At 38.4% G+C, this 25,476-nt stretch overlaps 5 protein-coding genes across 5 annotated transcripts; 3 read left to right on the top strand and 2 right to left on the bottom strand.

Annotated features, from left to right (window-relative positions):
- Window positions 1–5,797: 5,797 nt before the first annotated feature.
- Window positions 5,798–7,156, top strand: MELLADRAFT_60285 (uncharacterized protein; the record flags this gene model as incomplete). Its single annotated transcript, XM_007406137.1, has 6 exons — window positions 5,798–6,028; window positions 6,096–6,246; window positions 6,359–6,622; window positions 6,723–6,899; window positions 6,985–6,999; window positions 7,107–7,156. The coding sequence occupies 6 exons, from the start codon at window positions 5,798–5,800 to the stop codon at window positions 7,154–7,156; spliced, it is 888 nt and encodes a 295-aa protein (XP_007406199.1).
- Window positions 7,157–7,451: 295 nt separating this feature from the next.
- On the top strand, window positions 7,452–9,055 carry MELLADRAFT_60284 (uncharacterized protein; the record flags this gene model as incomplete). The annotated part of the gene is made up of 10 exons (XM_007406138.1): window positions 7,452–7,557; window positions 7,635–7,838; window positions 7,919–7,933; window positions 8,029–8,052; window positions 8,160–8,195; window positions 8,268–8,318; window positions 8,387–8,530; window positions 8,632–8,844; window positions 8,932–8,997; window positions 9,045–9,055. The coding sequence occupies 10 exons, from the start codon at window positions 7,452–7,454 to the stop codon at window positions 9,053–9,055; spliced, it is 870 nt and encodes a 289-aa protein (XP_007406200.1).
- Window positions 9,056–14,325: 5,270 nt separating this feature from the next.
- On the bottom strand, window positions 14,326–18,218 carry MELLADRAFT_115459 (uncharacterized protein; the record flags this gene model as incomplete). Its single annotated transcript, XM_007405934.1, has 10 exons — window positions 14,326–14,683; window positions 14,775–15,107; window positions 15,179–15,328; window positions 15,408–15,536; window positions 15,601–15,817; window positions 15,897–16,216; window positions 16,296–16,469; window positions 16,545–17,192; window positions 17,283–17,426; window positions 17,735–18,218. 10 exons carry the CDS (start codon window positions 17,945–17,947, stop codon window positions 14,510–14,512), a joined length of 2,502 nt encoding a protein of 833 aa, XP_007405996.1.
- A 507-nt stretch (window positions 18,219–18,725) lies between these two features.
- Window positions 18,726–23,094, bottom strand: MELLADRAFT_33688 (uncharacterized protein; the record flags this gene model as incomplete). The annotated part of the gene is made up of 13 exons (XM_007405933.1): window positions 18,726–19,433; window positions 19,513–19,752; window positions 19,851–20,020; window positions 20,115–20,377; window positions 20,480–20,563; window positions 20,634–20,720; window positions 20,800–20,904; window positions 21,010–21,176; window positions 21,282–21,408; window positions 21,484–21,582; window positions 21,672–21,763; window positions 21,853–22,776; window positions 22,852–23,094. The coding sequence occupies 13 exons, from the start codon at window positions 23,092–23,094 to the stop codon at window positions 18,726–18,728; spliced, it is 3,309 nt and encodes a 1,102-aa protein (XP_007405995.1).
- A 1,183-nt stretch (window positions 23,095–24,277) lies between these two features.
- On the top strand, window positions 24,278–25,073 carry MELLADRAFT_47062 (uncharacterized protein; the record flags this gene model as incomplete). The annotated part of the gene is made up of 2 exons (XM_007406139.1): window positions 24,278–24,805; window positions 24,905–25,073. The coding sequence occupies 2 exons, from the start codon at window positions 24,322–24,324 to the stop codon at window positions 24,985–24,987; spliced, it is 567 nt and encodes a 188-aa protein (XP_007406201.1).
- Window positions 25,074–25,476: the final 403 nt, after the last annotated feature.

The following is a 25,476-nucleotide window of genomic DNA, read 5'->3' as shown; positions in this document are numbered from 1 at the left end:
TGCTCTTGGCTCGTAAGTAACTTCTATTCCTTCGTTTCTTAGCTTGTTTTATCTAATCCGTTCTTATTCTTCTCAGAGTGTTCTAGTAATTTCTTGTATTTTATTTCCTGGATGGGTCTTTGATACTAGACCTCTAAGTTGTGGTTCTTTTATTATATGAGTTCTTATGGTATTTTATGAATCTTCCATACTAGGTTAATTTAAAATATATTGTACATGAAATGTAAAGGGTATTTTTTAATGATGATATAATAAATAAGGGTTTTATTTACAACTGTGTGAAGAAGTATTAGTTCACCGTGTAGTCTATTTTGAAGTGCTCTTGGGGCTTCTAAGTGTAAGCTCTCGAGTACTGACAACCTGCATGTTTAAAGACCCCTGTCACACTGAGGTTCAAAGGGTCTCTGCACCAAATCTTTGCTCAGCAAGCCTAAAAATTTGCACGTGCTGGAATCCACTGTTGCCTGGATCAGCATTAATGTTCAAAAATGCTAGGTGCTTACACCCACAGTCAAGCCAGCCTCAGTCCCACCATCAGAGAGAAAGTTGTACCACATCAGTTACACATGTGTAAAAAATATAGTCAATGAATATTCATGTATTATTGTATACAATGAAATATTATGTATGTAACTGAGCCACAAGTTGTGCTTGTAGAATTTTCATTGTTTTGAGCATATAAAGAAATCTCCCACCCACTATCAAAATCATTGTCATCCTTACTTTCAACAAAATCACAACTAACTTCATCAAATAAATAATCTGATTCCTTGCCCTCATTTACTAGGCACTGCATCTTTCTCTACTCTATAAACCTATTTGTTATTTGTTGGAGTTGATAATGTGTTTCTCCAAGGTGGACAATGATTGCATTTAATGCTCAAATTGATTAACAATAGGGGTTCTCAAAGTTGGCCCGGTTTTAAGAAAACCTAGTTGACCCGGTTGCTTTTTGGCAGTAACCTTGTGTATTGAGTTGACTTTTTTTGACAGATCACAGCCAAAAAGTCAACTGGGTCAACCAGGTTTTTACAAACCGGGTCTACTTTGAGAACCCCTAATGCAGAATTAATGCAGAATTAATGCACTTTTGATTATTTTGTCCATTAAATGTGATCATTTGTCACCTCAGATAAACACATTTTATTTGCAGTGTTTGTTATTTGTTGGAGTTCTTTTGAATAATTCATTGATTTTGCCAGGAAGTTATTCCTTTATAGTATTCCTTGAGTCATCAACACAGTGTCCATCACAAATGCGCCAGACACCCGGTGAGGTTGAAAGTGTGTCAAGTGTATAAAATGTTTGTGTTTTCCATAAAAATAAACCACCCTGATCAGATCAAATGACCCCAGAAAGGCTGGTGAAACCTTTACCTCAGGACTACAACAGGGGGCAGCTGTTTGAGGCACAAGTTGCCCAACAGCAGCTGCACACATCAGTTTAACTTTACATTGATCAATCCTATCAAAGTTCCAAAGAAAGTCCCAATGCTTGGTAGCCTCCTCATATCAAGAGCCCATCACCTTTCAGTTGTGGCTTATGCTTGACACAAGCAAATGGATTTGGCAGACACTGGGTATATTCTCTACCTGCACACATCCCCTTTTCACACAACCATGTGGAGTGACACCAATAATCTGCTGGTGCAAGACATAGCAGTGTACATATTCAAAATGTGCATACCAAAGAGTATAATTGATGAGATCACCATCAAGATCTAACTCATCTTACATGATCCATACAACAGGCACCAACACTACTCTATTGTGTGACCAGGACAAGTAGGATGGTTGAATTTTTTCTGTGAATCAGCTTCCAGGAGTTTCAGATCACTTTTCCATGAAAAGCACTTCAAACTGGATGTGAATGATTTTGGTTGTGCAAGGGGGATTCCTGCCAAAAGTATAGTTCTCATGAGCATTGATTAGACTTGGCACAGCTCATGGAACAAAGCTGCTGAATCTTAGACACTTGATTAGGCAACAAATTTCCTGGGTTCCTTGTTAATCAGTTAAGGCAACAGAAGATACAAAGAGGAGAAATGACACCAACTTGAAAAATCTCATCTCTTTTCTGGAGAAATCATTGACAAATTCTTTCTTAGGTTTCTCATTTATGTCTTGCGCTTGATTCTTGAAGATCACATCACCATCTCATCATTTTTTGACAGAGAACCTTGCAGTTCATATGGACATCAAGTTGGTAGGTAAGTGTTTCCATTCACATTGAGAGCTGCTTTCAGTGTGAGTAGTGGATTTACCATTGTGGCTGAAGTTTCTGTATCACTCCATATGGCATTTTCTTGTTCCTGCTGAGGGAAAGATGATGATGATGATCAATTGAATGTAAACAAGTAGTGCTGAAATTACCAATTGCTCCTTCTCTTCATATTTTTTAATTCTTTCAATAATTTGGTGGTTTCATTTTCAACATCAGCACTATCAATGTCATCACTTATTTCATCATCATCATCATAGTCATTGTCACCACTATTATCACCTTGAGTTTAATGTTATTGTGTAAGGATAGCTATATGTGTAAAGTTATCTTTTGATATCATGAAAGGAAGAGAAAAACTCATATCTAAGTCCCACACTGACCCAAGCCAGTTGGAGTCAGCAAGGAGCAAAAATATTATTAAAGGATATGAAGGTCATGTGAAGCTTCCTCCAAATTTCCAGCCATATCTCAACAACTCAAATTCTCAATACTGTATCTCAACAGCTCAGGGATGTTCAGCCCACGCTGGAGTGATTCCCAACCAGTTAATTGTGGCTGATCCTGAACGTTGCTGCAGGGAGACTGAGTTATTACACATTTTGTAGGACAAATTCTGCACAAATTCTGGACATCTGCTTGACAGAGAGCTCATCTGATGTCTGGTGAATTTTTAGTGGACACTGTTTAAAGAGATTAAGGATCTCTGTGTTCAGATTTTAAAGCACTTCAAGATATCATAAGGTGATATCTTTCCTTCATCAACAACTTTAGTTTAGAGTGAGATGCTTGGCCACAAAACTGGGCTCCAGTTGTCATTAATCCGGATAGAAGCCCCCAAAGTCTTATCTTAAACTCTGGATAAGGACAATACATCCTCTTTTAAGAGGTCGATTAGTTGAAGTCAGTGTTGATTTTATCACACTACTTCCTTTTAACTTCATTTAAAATACATTGAGTTTTACTCAAGTAGTAAAGTTTGTTAACTATTCTCAACCTTGTTTTTTGTGACCCACTAGCCTAAAAGAAGCTAGTAGCTCACAGATATCTTCCATACATGTGATGTAATTTTATTCACCTGTAAAACATCTGTGGCTTCCTTGGATCACACAGAGTCAAGTAGCTGAACTGTCTATTGATTCAAATTGGGGGTCAGGCGGTGGGTGTGTTTTTTGGAATGCCAGGCGCAAAAACTGTCAGCTGAGACACACCCAAATAGTAGGGGGAGCGGGGGGTGCACCTGTTGAGAAAAAAGTGTAGTAAAATAGAAAAATTCTTTTCAAAGACAGAAATTGAGGCTTTTATAGATGCTTGGACACAGTTGGACATCAAGTGGGACTTTACAAACTTGCTTTGAGTAGAGATAGTCTTGTTATTACAGTGTATGTAAAGAAAGAAAATTATCAGATCATTCAAAAGATATCTTCAAGGTACCATGACTTTGAAGGACAATCAAGAACAATGACATCTTGAGTTTGGGGCTCATCCACAGGAGTTTGTCTGTTTTCAAAGTCAGACTAAATCAAGCATGGTATTGATGTAACCATTGTCTATTCCAATGTTAGAGTCAAGAGGACCTTCTACCTGATCATTCATACTGACACTGACAGGAAAGACAGCAGCTTCAAAGTCTTTGACCAACATTAGGGTCAAGAAGACCTTCTACCTGATCATTCATACTGACACTGACAGGAATGACAGCAGCTTCAAAGTCTTCAAGACCATCAGGTACATCAAAGCTGTTATTTGAGTTGCTTTCAAGACTTGAATCTTGACTCACTGCTCCTGAAGTACTTTTTTTAAGAGATTTGCTCACAAGAAATTCCCATTCCAACTTGTGAGTCCATCCTTAGTGTATTGGGATCCATTTGGTTACAATGTTTTGTCTTTGTACCTTGTTTTCTTTTGTGGGTGTCTGCTTTTTACAGTCTTGACACTGCTTTGCTTTTCACCTCATGTTGGTTGTCTTGTTTTTTATAGTCATTTGGGTTTTTTCATCACTGTAAGTCTGTGTATATGCTGCTCATGAAGATTCAAGACATTGTTGGAGAAGTCCTGATTTCATTAAACTTATCAAAGTACCCCCACCTCCCCCCACCCAAATAGTCAAGGGAGGGACTACAGTATAATGTCATGGTTTTCAACTCACAACATCAAAATTGTTGGCCTTTTTGGTCTTTGCCCATTATGAGGGTTCAACTTCCACACCTCATGAAATCTTGCTTCCAGCCGCACACAGCTTCCTTGACATCTTGTGGGTCTCCTGGTGCTGGTTTAAGATCTTCATTGTGGATAGATTTGCTGCTATTGTAATTCTTGAACACCTTGTTTTTGCAGACATCTGCATGCTTTAGGGGTCCTGTATGAAGTTAGGTGCTCCAGCTACAACTTTTTACAACTCTTCTCACGAGTGAGCTCAATGAATACAACGGATGCTAAAAACACACAAAGATCTGTCCGAGGCGCAAATGAAGATCCTTGCGGCTGGAAGCCAAATTTGATGAGGTCTAGAACCCTCATAATGAGCGATAAAGCAAAAAACACCAAAAATCGTGCTGTTGTGAGTTAAAAAGCGTGACTTTAGCTGTAAGTCCCTCCCTCGACCACTTATAAGGATTTCTCTTTGACGGTCGAAGAAGCAAAATTGCTTGACCTGAGCCTCCTTATCCTTGCCAGAAAACAGAATTGATCTTTTGCGTCACTGACCTAGGTCCAAATTTGGCCAAAATCCGACCTTTTCCGTCCTCCACAGGCGCTTTCCAGCGGGATCTCGAGTTCAGGTCTGTCAGGATTGACTTTCACCTCGTAGCATGGCTGACTGATCTTTCGGATCAAATAATGTCTAAGCGTCGATTGAGATTTACCGAGCATCGTTACGCAACCTTTTTGATCGGTTCGTCCCGCTTCAAAAGCTATTATTGGATGGAGCCAACCTCTGTATCCAAACACCGCAATCGATTGTGATATCGTCAAGATGGTGACGATGAGGAGATATGTATGTGAATTCTTTCAATTGTTTAAATCGAAATGGTGACATACATAGCAAAACGATTATTAATCAATTTTTCTTGATCACCCTCATAGCGGGTGAATCGGTAGTCAAAAGATGTTGGAGATCTCAATGATGTATGCGTGACGACTGACGATCAAGATTCTCATGGAAGGAAATATCATGATCGATGAACGAATCAATTAAACGGTAAAACTTCACCTTGATCAGAGATATCAGAAACATCAAGGGTGTATTTAACAGTTACTTCAAACCTTGATGCCATAAGTTTGATTGCGATCCAATTTACCATTTGACAAAAAAACGTGTACTTTTATTTCCTCGTCTTCGGCTTTCTTAAGAACATTCATCACTCTCTTGAACCTGCGTGACCGGAGCACCAGGAAGCTTGACAAAAGTCAATGCCTTATTAAACAACAACAGTGGATCGCATTAGTTTGCTTTTATTATTTTATTATTTTCTATTTTCCTCGATATACGCGGATTACATCCACGAATCAGCCAAACTACCCCTTGGGAGGTAGCGAGGGCCTGATTCTTAAGAAATAATTATTTGAGACTCTTTCAATGACTGCATCAAGCCTACAACGAGTCCTACGCTCGAAATGGACTTTCATCCTCCTGGGGTTCTCCATGATTTGCTCAGAATTTCCAGGATTTCATTACGATACGTACACTTCCACGCTGAAAAATTTCGCGGACTCAGAAGAACATCATGACACCAACAGGTCTCCGTTCTCGTCTCTACCTCTTGAGAAAAATACTGCCTTGTTTAACGCTCATTCTTCACTTTACAACGTGCGTACCAAGTCTTGCATTTTTTTCGTATTCCATGACCGGCGCCCTAACATGGGTTCTGTGTCAGCAGAAGAAACCCCTCAATAATATCTTATCGCCTTCCTCCAATAACCAACGTGCTTCAAATCAAGTCGACTCTATGGAGAACATTCAAAGCCATCGTCTCATCAAGCGAAAATCAAAGGATAAGAAAATGAAAATGAAACAAGACAAAAATAGTGAGTGATTCAATGTTGAGCGGGATGAAATGTCCGATATGGCTTCAATGAGCTTCAATCCTGATCATTTCTTTTGTTTGTAAAATACCAACTTGTGAATCTCAACGTGCAGGCTCTCAAAGTCTACTTCCACCAGTTTCAGAACTTCAGAATATTCCACAAGATTCAGAAATTCAGGCACCTTTACCAGACTCAGATCCTACAGAGATGTCAACCCAGCCTCCTGCTGATCAATCCAATTTAGGGAACAATGGAGGTTCAAAGTCCAAAAAGAAAAAGAAGAAAAAGAAGAAAAAGAAGAAGAAAAAGAAAAAGAAGAAAAAGAAGAAAAATAAAAAGAAGAAAAATAAAAAGAAGAATAAAAATACAAAAAAGAGTAAGTAGTTGTAGATCTGGCTAAAATCGCTTGTCTCAAACCTAATGCTATTTTTCAAACTACCGAACCCATTAATTACATTTACAAGATCCAATTCCAGGCTCTGAAATTCAAACAACTCCACCAGTTTCAGAGCTTCAGAATGTTGAACAAAATACAGACGTTCAGGCTCTACCAGGCTCAGATCTTACAGGGGCTTCAAGCCAGACTCCTTCTGATGTATCTAATTCAGGAAACAATGGAGGTCCAACGTCTGAAAAGAAAAAGAAAAAGGGTAGTAAGTAGTCGGAGATCTGGCTCAAATAACTTGTTGCAAACCTGATGTTATATTCTCCTTCTTGTGAATAACTTTCTGAATTTAGAGGAGAACAAATCTGGTAAGTGTCAGACAAATGTGGAAATTGTCTCTAAGGATTAATAACTCCTATAAAAAATGAGGTTCTGATGATGTCGCAATCTAACATGTTTAAAATTTGGTTTTCAGGCGACAAAAACGGTAAAGGCGAAGGTAAAGCTCACTTCCGTCAAAAGTGAAATCCGCCCCTATTTTGATCGCTTCAATATTAATATGAATCGAATTTTCCTACCGATTTCTTTTTGGATAAAGGAAATCAAAATCAATCTACTGGCGGCACAACTCAAGGAGACGGTTCAAGTGCAACTGGTAGGTCAAATCTGCAAATCACATACAATGAAGAAGTTGACAATTTCATATGAATCATAAATGTACCCCAAGGCAAAAATACGAATTCAGAAACAGTCACAGTTCCAGGCAAGAGTTACTTCCACTTATTGGTGAAAAGGAGATCTGGCTTTACTAACAAACCCGATGCTCATCACAGACGCCCCAACATCAGGCACTCCAGGAGTAACAGCAGATGAGTCACAATCAATATCACAAAGTTTACAGGACCTCTCATCGACTACGCCAGATGGTATGGAAGTGTTTCTTGACGCATCAACTTCCGCAAGAGCTAGAAACTGATTAAAAGTTTTTCTGTGATCGGTATAGTCACAAACTTGGATAACACTTCACCCATTGGTGAACCCACTCTGGATGAGAAATCTACAGATAACTCCAAACCTGGCAACGATGGAAGCTCAAAGCCCGATAAGAAGAAAAATAAAACTAAGAGGAAGAAAAAGAAGGAAAAGAAGAAAAAGAAAAAGAAAAAGAAGAAGAAAAAGAAGAAGAAGAAGAAAAAGAAGAAAGAGAGTAAGTAATTGGGAATCTGGCTCAAACCGTGTCTCAGAGCTAATGTTCTCGTTGTCCTACCTGTGAATTTCCGAATTTAGAGGACAACAAATCTGGTAAGTTTTGGAATAATGTGCAAATCTTCGTTAAGCGATCAAAAATTTGTTTGACACGAGATTCTGATTTGACATATTCAAATATTGATTTTTAGGTGACAAAAAGGATAAAAGCAATGGTAAATCTATTTTATCTCGATATTATGCAACCCATCGCCTTAACATTGTTTGTTAATTTGGCCTACCAATTCTCTGTTCCTTGAAAACGATGAAGACAAACCCACAGATGGATCAACTCAAACGACTGATTCAACTGCAACTGGTAGGTCAAATGCATAAATCACATATATTCATAAAGCTGACAGTTCGATATGAACAATGTGTTTTCTCACAGACCAGAATTCAAATGCGGTTGCAGATCCAGTTCCAGCTGATACAAGTAAAGGTGACTTCTATCTTTTGATGAAAGAGACATATAGCTTCATTAACAAACCGACCGGGTACCTATCACAGATGTCCCAGCATCACCCACTCCAGGAGGATCCTCAAATGATACATCATCATCTCAAAATCCCCAAGACGGATTGCCTAATGCGGAGGCTGCGGTGCCACTCACGGATACGCAACCCACGAACTCTTCATCCAGCGGTAACAACGGTACTTACCAAATCTAGCTCCATCTGAACCTATTTATCATAATTTCATTACGAAATTCTGACTATAATTTCATGATTCTGTGATTCCTGCTTGTCCACCAGAACATCAAAGTGATTCATCACAAGATACCTGCGTTGATCAATGTAAAACAAGTAATGGCGAACAGAGTACTGATACATCAGATAAGAAGGGTCCAAAACCCTCTGAAGATCCATCAAACGTGACATCTCAAGAACAACCACCTCCTGTAGCGGCTGCGTCGATACCCGCCACGAATGACCAACCCACGAACACTACATCCAGTGCTAACAACGGTATTTTTCAATTCAAACTCTCTTATTCATCTCTAACTTCTTCACGAGATTCTGAGTATATATCTATGATTTTTTTTTGTTCCTCAGACTCGAAAAGTGACGGAGCTAGTAAAATTGAAGACACATCTCCTGGCTCCTTGCAAAATCAAAGTGGTAAGAGAATGAATTGTTTGAAGTTCTTCAATACCAAACATATCTAGTCTCCTACTAAGACTGATCCGCCCATGTCTTTTCAATTTCACTTTCATACCGTACCTCTCGTCCATCCGTTGCAATTCAATCCTCTGACCTAACCTCACCAGGCGAAAGTCCCTCGGTAAGATCAAACACGACGTCGGATACTAAAACTATACAAGAAACCGCTCAGGAGAACACGGGCAACAAATCTATCTCAAATGGAACTGAGGTTTCCAAACCACCAACAACAGCTCCAGATGCGGCAATCCAAAATGCAACTAGCCAAGCCGGGACAAACAACACAGACACAGAAAAACAAGTTCCCTCGACTGATATTGATGGTTCTGGAACCCCGCCACAAGGCTCAAGTAAGAAATCCAAGTCTTTTAGACCAACCGAAAACAAAGAAGAAACAGAGAAACATGATATGCCAAATGAAAGTGATATCACCAAAACGTCACCGCCCGCCAAGGATGCTGAACAAGTCGTCGAAAGCAAAAATGCGGACGATGTGACTTCTACGAATGATAATGGCGTTCCAGAAAGCCCACCAGTTTCCGATACAATAACCAACAATGGTACTACAGAAGGACCAAAAGAGAGTAGCACAAGCCAAAATATCCCCCCGACAAGCGATGTCATTCTAGATGTCATTCTAGAAAGGCCACCCCAAGTTTCCGATACAGAAACAACTGATGAATCTGTGCAAGGGACAGATGAGAATAATTCAGGGAACAATGCTTCCTCGACTGGCGATGTTGTTCCCGAGCCCCCGTCACAAGTTTCGGATCCATCGTCTAGTGCTAGAGCTTCGCAGTTCACCAGGACCAGTATTTCGAATGAAAGCGTCGTTAGAGTTCCTGAGACCCCATCGGAACAGAAAGAGATCAATAATAGTGAAGTTCCAGAGGGGCCCTCAAAAGTGATAGATGCGAACTCGAACGCCGAAACTGAACAATCAAACGATACAAACATAGAAGAGAATAATAATTCAGGCACTGATTCAACTGATCAAGAGGCTTCCCAACAACCTTCTCGAGCTTTGGATAAGAGCACCACTGCTAGCCCTGAAAAATCCATAGAGTCAAAGACGGAAGAGAACAAGAATGACTCGACTGGCAGTCAAGATTCCGAACAATCTTCGCAAGTTGCAAATACAACAACTACCGCTACTTCCGAAGAATCCGCTGACGGAAAGTCCGAAGCAAACAAGGCGAGTTCCACTGATCAAGAGGTGTCTCAACAAACTTCCCCGGATTTGAACACAACAGCCACCACCACCACTAGCCCTGAAAATTCCGATGATGAGAAGAGCGGGAAAAACAAGGCTATTTCAACTGACCAGGAGCACGTAGAACAATCTTCACAATCTTCTAATACTACATCCGACGCTAAACCAGAACCATCTGCAGAAGAAAAGACCGAAGAAAATCAAACTACTTCAACTGATCATGAGGTTTCCGAACAAACTTCGCCAGTTTCAAATACGGCAACCGAGGCCAAACCTGAAGAGGTTGCTGAAGAAATAACAAAAGAGGATCAGACAAATTCGACGGACCTTCCAGAGATTGCGAACCCAAACAATTCATCTTCTCCTTCTTCAACAAATGAATCTGCATCCGTAGAAACGGACGTCGAACTAGACGATGTCGATGAAGCTAATGAGACCATCAATTCTACTTCTGTCTCATCTGACGAAGGTAAGTCAAAAATCAAATTTTTGAGTTTTTTCTGACTCCAAAACTGACTCAAATGTCTTTTCTTCCTCTGAATTTTTTTTACTCGCAATTTTCGTTAACTCGCTCACATTATCAATTTAGAACGTTCTGATGATTTGGTACCTACCCTAGTTGAAATTGATTTAGATAAAGTGGATCATAATGAAACACATTTGTTTGTCTAAAAATCACTTTTCTGCATTTAGTAACTCTATATATAAGAAGGTCTCTATACCCTTTTTGCAAAAAGCAACCTTGTGTTTTCGTATATGGGTTCATCAATTAAACCTTTATATCATTTGATTTATTTTCAACTTTTCTTAGCCATCTTAAATTTACCCCTTGATTTTCTATCCATGACAAAAAGAATTACAATATATATGTATGTTATATTATATCTATATAAATGACCTATTGTAAATCACTCGATCTGTTCAACCTTTGATTGACTTAAGAAACAAATGGAGTCAAGAGGTACAGATTTTGATTTCACCTAATATGGTTTAGATCAGTACTTCATCATTTGGTGTCTGAATGGAAGCATGTATTTCAAAAGGCATTCCAAAAAAATGAATCTTGTGAAATTTCAAGTGAGGTTCTTTTTTCATAGGATCCTTCAATTCAACACTGGAAAAATATTCATTAAGGTTTATGAATGAATCAATGTAACACAGCCCACACAACTCACTCAGTCAGTCTCAACCTTCAGCTGACAAGTTTTCAACAGCTACATATACTCCCATAGCTACTCAGGCAATACTCTGGAATCCAATTGACAGTAACAGAAAGGGTGTTACATGAATTTTAGTTAATGGAATCACACCCAAACTATGAGTCAATGTATGTAGTCAATTTTTGGAATGCTTTTGTCAAACGGAAAAAAATTACAGCAGATATTACATATTACTCATCCAGATGAGCCAAGAGCTGAGCAGCTCTGTATGTAAATTATGGATCCCAAATTACCCATCCTGTTTCACACATGGAATCAGAAGTTCCCAACCAGAGGTAGGCACAAGTTGATTAAACTGGATGGTATACTTGGCCACTGAATTTGTTTGCTTCAAGGCCCGTAAAGTCTTTTCCACACATTGCTTTCTATCAGAGTCAAAGAATTCCACTGCAAATGTTTCAGAGAGCTCTTGGAAGGTGAGTGATTTGCTGTTATTGGACCCTAAGGCTTGCTGGAGCAAAGGTTGGGATCATTGAATAGCATCATCTCCTAAATACAACAGGGCAAACATCACTTTTGTCACATTGCTTGTGAGCAAGCTGGCATTGACTGTGATTTTGAGTCCAACTTGGCTTGCGTACACCTCAGTGGAAGCTCCTCTTGTGCCCATGAAACACTCTGGACGGGCAACCTGGATTTGGGTATTGCCAACTGGTGCTGATCAGTTGTGGGCTATTTGCTTCCAAGGCTGTAAAGTGTGCCTCAGCAACTCGGCGGAGGGCAGTTTCCTTTTTGAGTCGGGCATCAAGATCTTCCAACTGGTTTGCTAGGCATTGGAAGGCTTCTCCGGAGGACATCAGTGCATATGATGGTCCGTCTTCTGCTTTGTCGTGCCAAGCTTTGCCCTCCAGCAACGTGCTATCTTCTGGTGGTTGGAAGGACGGTGTGGTGGTGATAGAGACAGGCAAGTGGTTTGGTAATGGTTGTATTCTTTTTCAGCTTGACTACTTAATTAATATAATACTGTGACTTCAACTTCTTTGTAAATTTCACTTTGTTGATTTTTTGAATTGTTTGCTTTTTTTTCTTGATTTTTTTCCAACTTCTTCTTCTTCTTTTGTGATCAATTAATTCCTTTCCTCACTCTGTCTTGTAAAAAATGCTACAATGTGTTATGACCAGGGTCTGGGGTCTTTGTGTGAGAGACACAGGGAGGTGAGAGACTGATGATGATCACTAGGTGATATACACAGCGTCCATTTTACTATGGCACGTCGAAGTGCACACACGGAGAGGTTTGGAAAAAAAATGAAAAAAGTTTCATGTAGTTTCTTTATCAGACTTTGGTGAAATTCCAGCACCCCTCTAATCTCAAGAAAGGATATCAGACTTCCTATGTCTAACGGTCTCACCACCTGAGGAACTCAAGAAGGGTTGTCTATGCATGGTGCTAAAGATCATTTGAAGCTCGTATCCACTCTATACGAGATATCTTTTGTGTGAGCACGTCGGCTTGACACTTGAGTTTTTACACTGTGATAAGGTTATTGTAGCATGAAGAGCAAATCCTGGATGTGCTGTGGTTTGGTACAAGTGCAGCTCAGACTCCCTAGGTGTCACTGATGTGTGACATACCTGTGATCCTACATTAGGGATCATAACAACTGAGCACAAAGCACTTATGTACCCACAAGTTTGGTCATCCCAAGCCAATTTGAACCTCTCTAGAGTGGGTAATTGTGCTTTGATGAGACTCACTGTCCCTCAAGAAGATAAGATATACAAGCCCCTCAAATACTTGAAATCTCACCAACATCATTAACCCAACCTTAAAGAAATGGCCAACACACCATCCAATAGTTCTTGTTCAACTTATCCTCTACAAATCATACAAGAATGTCCCTCAAACTCATTCTAGTAATGACCTAAATCACAAATCACAACTTATATATCTTCTCAAAACCTAAAAGGTTTTTTCTACACTCTTAAAGTGATCACATAATATTCATCAATTTGAGTTTCATCCATGATGATCTTTTTAAACTGTTTATTTATTTAAGACTCTTATGACTTCTTTCACAAGTACACTCTCATAGTCTTGCACCTTGATACATAAGTAGAGTTTCTTTGTTTTCTAGGTTTGCTTGTATGGTTTTTTTTTCTTCATAGGCATGCTCTTATAACTCATGTGAACAAGAAATCCAAGTCAATATATTATCCCCTTTCCATCTCCAATTTGACCCTACTATTGACCCTGTCCTTGCCTGGCCCACACAGCCAGAGATTTCAGAGTATACCCTGGTAAGCCTTGTGCATTTTTTGACCACAAGCCATATTCCCAACAAAATCCAAAGCCTCTCTATAAAGTGTCCTTCCCAATCCCACAGATGCTTATTGATTTAGAGAGCTTTGAATACCTATCTCTCAGAAAAAATCCAAATATTTTGTTCTTATCAAAAGTTAGAAGATCGTGATCCAAACTATGGTAACAAGAAGCATGAAATCACTGACCAGGTAATTTGTATTGCCATCACCCTTATAAAGGTTAAAAAAAACAGACGTTTGAAATCTGTTCCGTTGATGATAATTTTCAATAGCTCTCAAACAAGTCAACCTCAAAACTATCTCAATTTGTTATTTATAAATGATTTTCTCAACAAGTAGAACAATTTTTGAAGCAATACCTATTACACCTAACTGGTCTCCACACTGTATATGTACAAACACACACCGAAAGTAATCAAACAATGATACTTTACAAATCCCTCACCAAAGGCACCAAAGAAGATCTTATAGAAAGATCAAAAAGAGCCCATTAAAGAATTCAAATCAAGTGCCCATTACAAAAATCACCTTTCAAAAGTTCATCTTAAATCAATTTCAAGTCCCACTCACTAGTATCACTAAACCCAAAACCAATCATTCTCTATAAACCCTTGCTTTTAATTTTTTTTTTGGCCATCATATAATTATCAATAGAAAAAAAAGAATCAAAATCACCAAAAAAAAATTGTTAAAAAGATATCATCAAATCAAACCACTTGAAAAAAAAACAATCTTAAAACCATCAAAACCGAAATCATTTTGATTAAAAATCTTAAAAATAAACCGCCGAAACATCTCCTACACCAAATCCCACACTACAAGTTGGACATTTCCTTTGTCTAGTCTCGATTCTAGAATCCAAACATTTCCCACAAAACAAATGCATACATCTCGTAATCACATGTGACTTAAACCTTTGTTTACAAGAGTTACACTTTAACATTTTCTATATTCATCAAAACCGAGAGAAAAAAGCCAAAAAGCTCAGCAATCTTACCCATCAATTGATTCCCTCAAAAAAAATCCAAAAAACTTACCGTTAAATCATCATTAAAACTTTTCAATTCTTCAATCTCTACATTACTACTTTCTCCCATCCCAACCGTTCCACTCATCCCATTCCTACTCTTCATCTTACTCAATTCTCTTTCTAATCCAATCAAATTCTCTTCTGCTTTCCTTCTAGAAGCCGCTTCTTCTTCTACTTGTGCCGTTCTTTCTCTCAAAAGGTTCATCACATCATTCATCTTAGTATCATGTAATGCTGCTCGGTTTGATAAATCTTCATTCTCAATCGAAAGTTCAGAAATCTTGGTCTTATGTGAGCTTAAGACTTTCTGATGAATCGTAATCTCCTTTTCGGCTGAAGTCTATTATAACAAAAGCAAAGTAGCTCGATTCAGTGTTGGTCTCAAAATCTGGTCAGGCAGATTAAACTGACCAGTCGACTAGAGATCGCCCTCAGCTCATCATTCAGTTTCGAGATTGTTGTAGTCTGTTTCTCTGCCATCTTCTCCAATACTGCGCTTTGCGTTTTCAACGTTTCATTTGCTCTCATCGCGCTAAAATATCGATTATCGGCTTTTGCTTTCTGATTTCATCCAACCAAATCATCAACACGTGACATCCTCACAAAAAGCATACAATCAAGTCACAAATGTTTGACTGACCTCATGGACCGCCTTCAAGACTTTTTCGTCATGTTCAGCCAACTTGAATACTTTGTCTCGATTTTGTTCATCCAAAGCAGCCCAAGCATTTGAAAGTCGGTCCACTTCGGTATATAGCATGGTAGCCGCCTGTATACCTCACAAACATCAATTGCTCATCCGACCGGCTTAGTCATGTCAAGATAACACTTACCGACTCCTGGGCAGCAAGTTGGACTTTCAAGATCTTTTGAGCTTCAAGTGATGAATCTAGACTTTCAACTTCATCCAATCGTTTTTGCATCAAAGACACTTCAGCTCGAGCCTCTGCTTCTGATTGTATGAGTTTCATCGGGTCCTCGATTCCTGACAAGTCTTGCGTAAATTTTTCCAGTTGAGACTTTAAATTTTCAATGACTTCTTCTGCTTTCCTAAGATGACGAGGACCAGGGGAAAGACTATGAGCGCCAACTCGTATTTATGATGTTGTGAATCGAATGTGATGCTTACTTGAGTCGCGCCTGCAGACTTTTGGCTAATTCGATTTCTTCATTAGTCGCCAGGTAGTCGACACTGTCCTTATCCCCCACATCAGCTGCAAGTCGCATCTTGAGCCTCCTAACTTCAGAAGCCAAAGCACTGATGCGATCCTGACGACTGTTGGCGAGCGTACGGATCTGTGCGACTTGTTTCATCTTCTCAGCGTCTCTAGACTTTAATTCGTGTAGTTCTGATCGTGCTTCTTCTCTTGTGGCTCGGATTCGTGTAACATCCGCATCTCGGCTTGATAATTTCTTCTCCAAGTCCTCAATGCGACTCGTCATCTCAGTCTGATGATGAAAACAAAGAAAGATGATATAGTTGTCAGCGAGCAGTGAGGACGTCTCGATCAACTAATGTGAAACTGACCGAGATCGCCGCTCCAAAGTCATTTTGACGTTCTCTGAACTCATCAGCTTCCTTTTGGGCGGTCTCCAGCAAGGTTCGCGTACGCTCAAGTTCGATCGTCGCGTGTGACATTTCAGTTTTGAGGCGTTTATAAGCTGGAGACTCGTGTACAACGTCATCCGGGAGGTTGAGGATCTGTAAGAGTCCAAGTTGGAGAGATCAGTTGCTGATGAAGCAAATGACAGATTGAATCCCATCAATATGACATACCTTCCATTGTAGCATATCAATCTCATGAGCACGATGCAGTAACTCTTCCTTGAGCATCTCCAATTCTCGTGTCCTTACATCCTCAATCTCTCTGATGGTATCAATGTCCATTGAATCAGTACCATTTGTGATGGGTGGCGGGGGATGGTCTGAAGCAGCAGATCTAGCTCCGTTTGAGTGACTATCGCCATTCGTCTTCGGTACTTCTTCAGACAATGGTTCCGGTTGAACTACGCTATGAGAAGTAGAACCACCCTGTCCCTGTGCATCTAATTCACGAACGGTACGACTACGTTCACGATCCAACTTCTTCTCGGCACGTCGAGCAGCCTCTTCAGTGACTTCAAGCTGGTCTTGAAGTTGTTTCAACTTGCTCTCGGCCAAACTCAATGCAGCCCGACTAGTAGCAGACTCTTGAGTAAGTCGACGACATCGAGAACGGACTTCCTCGAGATCAGGGGAGATGACAGAAGAAGAGGAAGCCAGAGAGATGAGATGGACAATAAGGTCTTTTGAGGCAGTGGAACGTTGTTGGATGGCACGATCGAGACTGGTGGGTGATGAAGGGAGTGACGAAAGGATTGAGCCAGAAGACGAATCGACAGCAGGATCGATATCCTTGAAGAGAATCCGGACGTCTTCTACCAACTTGAGAAAAAGTGTGAATGGTTGATCAGGATCGATGGGATAGGATTGGTGAGGGTGAATTGTGTTGAGAAGACAGACAGAAATGCGTACCTGGTTCCAACACACATCCACAGCCGCCAATCTAGCTTCGGCATCATTCTTTTGGTCTTCAGATTGTTCCAGTTTCGCCTGGGCACGTCTGAGATCGCGCTTGTATTCCTGTAGCTGTCTCCAAAGAGCTTCCTTACGAAAGTTCTGTTGTTTCAAAGTGATGAGAAGAGATAGTAACAGCGAGGGTGGAGAATGGAATAGGGAAACGGAACGATTGAGGAGAAGTAGAGCATGGAGAGTTTGAGAGAGGTGATGAAGGTTGAAGAAGAAGAAGAGATGGTATGGTAAGTGATATGTCGAGTTTGATTGAGAATGAAAGATGTAGAGATCGAGATGGATGAGAGGTGCGGGATGAATGGATGAAGAGAGAAAGGTAAACAAAGCATTAAGAGATTGTCAAGAAGAGAAGATGGTGACGAACGAATCTAAGAGGGTGTGTAATAATGACAAACCTCTAATCTTTCATCATCACCAATGAGCCCGTTTTGAAGTTGAAGAGTTGAATCGGATTGATCGATCGATCGATCAAGATTGATAGAAGAGATGGAAGGATCGGTAGTTGAGCTTGTAGTAGGATTGGCGACTAGCATTGGTTTCTTTCTTGAGGTAGGACCAGTTAAACCGACTGAGCTCTCGATTCTTCGTTTTCTTTGATCCTCCATCATATTTGATTATCAAACTTGAATTTGAAACCGATTTGTTAGAATCAATCTTATAGAGAAAGACAGTGAGAAAGATGATGATAGAAAGAGTAACTTTAAGGGATGTAAGTGTTTTAATAAGATGATAATGATTGATCGATTGTAGATAATGTAGGATGATGATGATGATGATGAGAAGTGATTAAAGAAGATGAGAAAGATTAGTAAAGTAAGTAAAGTGATTAGTTAGTTAGTTGGTTTGAAGGGTCCGTTTGAATCAGTGAAGTTCATGAAGTTGATAAAAGTAGAGAATTGCTTGGATTCGAATGAACAGAAAACCATTGAAGCTCAACTCTTAAGAAATTTAGTTAAGTATCTCATATCGATCAAAGAGACTTACATTCAGATTAAACATTAAATCGATCATCTTAAGCCTTCTTAAGCTACCTTAACAGTCAAGAACAATTTAACTAATCTCAAGTCAAAAACCATCACCCAATCAAAACCACTCAAACTCAAACTCTGAAATGGTTCTAAAAACTTTCTTGGAAACCAAAAATAATTTCATTCATTCATTTTGAAGTACAGATCATCATGTTTCTTCACACAAATATAAACAAATTGCACTCTATCTTAACATGATATCAATTTCAATCTTTATAAAGAAAACTAAACACAAGATGTAAAAAGATCAAACTCATGGAAATAGATTCTGGATTTTTGGATTCTTGGATTCTTGATTTCTTGGATTCTTGGATTCTTGATTTTTTGATGAATGATGAATGATGAAATGATGATCGGATTAATGAGTTCTAACCAAAACAAATTTAATTGGTAAATCATTCCATTTCTCCTGAACTTCTTCAATCAAGACTTCTTTCCTAGGATCTCTTTGAGAATCTTTCAAAGGTAAACTTCTCAAAACCCTTAAGATCACTTCTTTCTGACTAACCAAAACCTTTTCAAAATAATCGATTTGTTCATCCGACGTTCCATCTTCAAAATCATAAAATACATCTAAATCATCAGTTTGAATGGCTCCTGCTCGCTTCCTTAATCTTTGAATTCGATTCATCATCTCTCTTGCAAATCCTTCGTATTCTAATAATAATGAAATCTCACAATCTAGTAACACTACCACTTCTTCATCTGTATTCGATTCATATCTTTCTCCTAATCGATTGTCTTCTACATATCTAGAAACCATTAATTCCGATTCGATCACTTCGATCCCTCCAATGCTAATTCGAGAGGATTTCATATAGTCTTTCATCATTTCAGATGTCACAGATGGTAATCCTTTCTTAACCAAGGCGATCTCTTTCTTTAATCGTTTACCTAGTTTCGTCCAATCAACTGCTGCTTTATATTTCACTCCACATAACTCTTCATCTGAACTATAGGTAATCTGATGTAAGTTTAATTCATCCTTCACATAATTCTCCAACATCTTCACATCTTCTAAATATTCATTCTCATTATGGAAAATCACTAATTCTTTCAATGGTGTCTATCTCATCAGAAAGAAATCAAACAAACCCATCAGTCTTTCAAAACTTCATCGGCTTGTTTGAGCATCACAAACTTACCTTTAATGAAATCGTCTTTCTTTCTCGAATCGTTCTACCTAAATTAATCACAGCTTGCATTCTTTTCATCCTTCTAACAATCACCGAATCAAAAAACTCTTCTCGAACTAATGGAAATGATAAGAAATGAATCGATCTTAAATCGTTTCCTTCTGATTTTAAACTTTGAATCATTTCGTTCGGAAAAAACCTTCGTAATCCTTGATAAATGTTTTCAGTTAAGAAGGGTGTAAATGATGACTATTTTTTTAGAAACACACACAAATAAATCAGTTCGATCGGTTCAAGTTCTTGGCTTGGTTGTGGGTCTATTATGATGAAATTGAAATCCTACTTACTAATGTTCTACAAAGTGTAAAAAGGGTTTCGAATAAAGTATTAAGAGCCACCACTGCATCTTCTGCTCCATTTTCTCCTTTAAGTCTACGACGATTAAATCGAATATACCAATTAGTTAATTCATCCACCAAATCCAACATCTGTGGTACAACAGTATACAATCTATAAGCTATATACCCCACACCCCCGTCCAAGCAAAAAATCTCATCAGTTTCAATTTCCAAGCTTTTCAATAAAACAAAACACGTTCAAGAACAATTTACCTTCCATTTCAGTTCGAACAGATTTAATTAAAGCTTGACATCTAGCCAAAACCCAACGATCCATTACGTTTTCAGAAAGTTTAGCTTGATGATCATAAACAAAATCGATTTTGGACACCTTTTTTAATAATGAAACTTGACCTAAGAAGAATCGATATGAATTCAACCAAGGTAACATGACTCTTCCGACCACTTCTTTCACTCCAGTTTCTCTAAACCTTAAATTCTCGCCTCGTACGACGGGTGAATTGATTAAGAAAAGTCTAGAGAATTAAAATAAGATATATTTGAAAGAAAAAAATCAAAGAATCCTTTGAGTGTGTTGGTTTTAAGTGTGTTTTGGTTTCTTGGGATGAAGAATTTACCTTAAGGGATCTGCACCATGTTGGTTAATGATCAAATCTGGGTTCGGATAATTTTTTAAACTTTTACTCATTTTCTTTCCATCTCTATAAAATACTTGTACATATATCAATCTCAATTCCTTTTTAAATATTCAGTAAGAAAAAGTTACTCAACTCAGCCAATACAAGTCCACAAACAACTAAATTCTGCCAAGGAGCTTTTTGAAAAAGATGAGTAGATAAAACCAAGAGTGTATAGAACCTAAATCCCACCAAAGATAATTTTTTTTTGATTAGAAATCATTCAAGTTTTTCTTCAAGGAGGGTTTGAGGTGACTTACCAACCACGAGTTTGATCCATACCCTCAGCAATAAATTGAGCAGGAAAAGCCGATTCAAACGTTTCTTTATTCTCAAACGGATAATGTACTTGAGCATAAGGCATACTAAAACGATTTGAACAACAAACCACCCATTCAAATTCAAATTCAAATTCAAATTCAAATTCGACTTTTGTATAAATCACAAACAGATTCGAATGAACTACTTACCTTCCAGATTCGAACCAACAATCAAAGACTTCATCTACCCGTTTCAAGAATCCTTTACCTTTCTTTGAAGGAATCAAAATCTTATCAATCGTTTCTCGATGTAAATCTTTTAACCTTCCACATCCCGTCAATTTGTCTAATTCTTCAATCGATCCTACACAAATTTGCTAATCATCACCGAATCAAAATTCCAACCGCCCCCAAAAAAATCATAATAGACAAGTTGAATTTGTGTGATTCATGATCGATAGGAATTTGAAAAGAAAACTTACTTCTTCATAATCATCACTAACCCAAATCGGTAATGGTGTACCCCAATACCTATTCCTAGAAATATTCCAATCTCGTGCATTAGCTAACCAACTTTGAAATCGATTTTCTCCAACAGATGCTGGAACCCTATATGTTCAAGAACACAGCATTTTAAGTTTTTGGATAATTGTTTTGTTTTGTACGAAATTTAAAGAGACGTACCATCTAGTTTTCTTATTGTTTTCTACTAATTGATCAACTATTGGTTGGACTCTTACAAACCAGGCTGGGATGGCTCGGTAAATTAATGGTGTTCCTGATCTGATCAAATCAAAAATCAATGGGATTTGTCCGATTTCTCTATTAGATCGAAGATGATTCATGTCAAGATAAATGAGGTCTTTACGTACCTCCAACAAAATGGATAAGAATGTTTGATTTGACTTTGAACAATTACTCTTCCTTTGTTTTTAAGGTATTTAGTAATATGAGGATCTGCTTCCTATGATCCGAGATCAATTCCCAAAAATGAAGAAAGTTTCAAGGATGAGTGAGATTAGATCAAGGATTTGTAGAAAAGAACGGATTTACCTTGACATGTTGACCTTCGAATTCAGGTACTTCACTTGTAAATCGACCACTATCATCAAGTGGACAAGGAGGAATCGAATCGACAGGTACGACTCCATGACGTTTACAAACTTCATGATCTTCTGCACCAAAGGCTGGAGCTTGATGAACGATCCCAGTACCTGAATCTGATGTAACATAGGTATCGGTGACGACTTTAAAACCGGTTTGTTGATAAGCTTGATAAAAATAAGGAAACAATGGTTCATATTTCCATCCTTCAAGTTCTGAACCTAAATAAGTGGCTACTTTTTTGAATTTAGCTTTTTTAGGATCTTTATAAAGTGTGCTTAATAACTTATCACAAATGATGAAATGTTTTTGATGAGTTTCGTCAAAGATTTTGAGATAAGTGAGTTTCGGATGAACACAGAGTGCTAAGTTAGATGGTAAAGTCCAAGGAGTCGTTGTCCAAGCCAATAAACAAGTATTCGGATCATCCAGTAATGGGAAAGACACCGTCACGGCTGGATCATTCACATCACGATAATCACTTCCGGCTTCAAAGTTAGAAAGAGGTGTAGTACAAGAAGTCGAATAAGGCATCACCCTACTAGCTCTATAAACCTGACCTTTTGACCAAAGTTGTTGAAATACCCACCAAATACTTTCCATAAAATCTACATTTAACGTTTTATAATCATTATCAAAATCAATCCATCTTCCCATTCTTTCAATCGTTGATCTCCATTCTGATGAATATCTCATGACAATCGATCTACATTCTGCATTATAAGCTTCGATTCCGATTCTCATCACATCATCTTTAGATTTGATTTGTAATTTTTTATCAATTTCATGTTCGACAGGTAATCCATGACAATCCCAACCGAATCTTCGTTCAACATAATGACCATCAGCATGAGCAAATCGAGTGACGATATCCTACGACCAAAAAGGGTAGAAGAGTTGAATTAGTCTGATCATTAAACAACAGTTTTCAAAGAGGATGAAACTAACTTTAACAGTACCCATTAAGAGATGACCATAATGAGGTAAACCAGTAGCAAAAGGAGGACCATCATAAAAATTCCATCGAGTACGAAGTCCAGCATCTAATTCAAGTTTAGATTGAGCCAATGAAGTTTTAAATGCATCAATCGATTTCCAATATTGTAATACTTTTTCTTCTTCTAATGGAAAACTAAATGGTGCATTCGGATCGTGGGTTGGGAATGTGATGTCTTCAGTTTTGGTGGTCATATTGATTTCTTTTGTTTCTTTCTCTTTTTGGTTGGGTGGTATCGGTGTTCTGAGTCCTCTAGGTTGGAATTTGATTTTGTTGATTCCGTGTTTTGATGGATTTCGTTGAATGTCATGAGAGATGTCAGCATCAAGTGACATCTAGCATTACAGGTGTGTTTGTACACATATGTGTTGTGTAACAGTTGAAACCACAATTTAACCGATTTGGAATATTTTGTCGAATTGAAATCCAGTTAAACCTCAAACTGCTTCGTTCAATTCAATCCAACTATCTACCTTTCACCTCATTCACATATATCCAAATCAACTCACCATGTCCTACGGAGCAGTCTTGTAAGTGATTCCTGTTCCATCCCTAGTTTGCCTAAGCCCTAATTCTAACTCAACACTCTTTGGATGATCACCAAAACAGTTCAGCAGTTGTTAAACCAGGAAACGGTCTTCTCTATGACTGTGAAGAATTAACCCATGTGACCAACATAGCTTTAGTAGTCAAGAACGCTCAAGCATTATCTAAACCATTCCTAACGGTTTTAAAACTTCAATATGAAGGACCAGTTATTGAAGGTGAATTAGATGTTGAAGCGGAAAAGAAAGCTTTGGAAGATGAATTAAAGAAGCAAAATGAAAAGAAAGACAAAAAGAAATCTGCTAAGAAGCTTGAGGAAGATGATGATGATGAGGATGATGATTATAGTGATTATGAAGTTGAAGCTAAAGAAGTCGTGGTAGCTTCTTTTACTCAAAGTGTAAGTTTTCTTTTTCTCCTTTATTTTTTGTGATTCGATCTTCATTGATTTATGTTATGAATTTTTTCCTTAGCTTTTACAATTGTCGACCAACATTCACCTTCATCCTGGAGAACAATATCGATTCGTCTTGAGCGGTTCAGATGCCGAGGTTCATCTTTTAGGATCTTATGTTCACGCTGATGATGCCGATCTATCGCCTTACGGCTCAGAAGGCGACAGCGATGAAGACTCTGATATGGGTTCGTACTGGCTTTTTCTTAACTTATCTGTCTATCATCTCCAGACTTGAAATTTATCTCCTTTATTTTTTTGGACAGATGACTTCGATCTTGATCACCTCGAGGACTCCGATGAAGAGTCATCAGCTGGTCGAATTGAAGAAATAGAAGACGAACCAGCAGTGACTAAGAAATCAGAGAAACCAGCATCTAAGAAACGGGCCATTGAAGATACCGAAAATGTAGATGTTTCAATGGGAGATATTTCAATGGGTGGATCTGAAATCGATACATCCAACTTATCCAAAAACCAAAAAAAGAAATTAGCCAAAAAATTAAAAGCAGCAGACGGAACCAGTGTACCCACCAAAACTGAGAATACCCCACAAAAAGAAAAGAATGAAAAGAAACCAGCCAACGAATCGGCTAAGAAATCATCTGAAGCTGGATCTGCCAAAAAACCTAGTAAACCTGAATCGACTAAAACGATCACGACTTCATCTGGTTTGAAAATCATTGATGCTAAAGTGGGTGAAGGAGCTGAAGCTAAAGCCGGTCAAACGGTTTCCATGAGATATATTGGTAAATTAGATAATGGTAAAGTCTTTGATTCGAATACTAGAGGTGAAGCTTTTAGATTCAAACTTGGAAAAGGTGAAGTTATCAAAGGTTGGGATGAAGGTATTAAGGGTATGAAGATTGGAGGTGAAAGGAAATTGATTATTCCTTCTGGTCTTGGTAAGTTTATTTTTTTCTTTGTTTGTTTGTTTGTCTTGGATTTCTTATTCGAACGAATCATTGATTGAGTCTGGTTTTGTTTTCTGATGAATTTTGTAGCTTATGGTAAACGAGGATCACCACCTGAAATCCCAGCTAATGCTACTTTAACTTTCGAAGTTAAACTCTTGAGCATCAAATAGAATCTTTTTCGTTTCTATCGTTCTTGTTGTCTTTCTTTCTTTCTTTGTCATGGATCCGTGAAAAATAAACTACACTATATGAATACTATATCTTGAAAACAGAAATTCTTCTTCTTTCTCCTTCTTGGGTTTGGTTTACGTTCTCTTGGATCAAGTCAATCGGGTTTGAAAGAAGAGATCAAGGATGAGTGTGAGAGGGTTGAGATGCCTTATATGTAATGGCGTTCTCGTATTCTAGACAAATCGATTGGGTGTATCAATCAACCAAACACATGCACAGTTTGGTATAACATCAACGGTTCTTACCCTGGGCAGCCTTTAATTGTAAGATGACTGTATCAGCTTCAATAAACCTATCAATGACCTCAAGATCCAAAATCTGTCATCACGTGATAACTCTTCATGCAATAGACTCTTTCCTTGTTTCAAAGTCTCTTGCCATAGATCATAGATCTCAGAACGGATATCAGACATGAGTTTATGTTCGAT

This window comes from Melampsora larici-populina, assembly GCF_000204055.1.
Source record: "Melampsora larici-populina 98AG31 unplaced genomic scaffold MELLAscaffold_5, whole genome shotgun sequence".
Lineage (NCBI taxonomy): Eukaryota > Fungi > Basidiomycota > Pucciniomycetes > Pucciniales > Melampsoraceae > Melampsora > Melampsora laricis-populina.
Note: the sequence above shows the minus strand (reverse complement) of the source record. Positions and strands in the feature narration are given on the sequence as shown.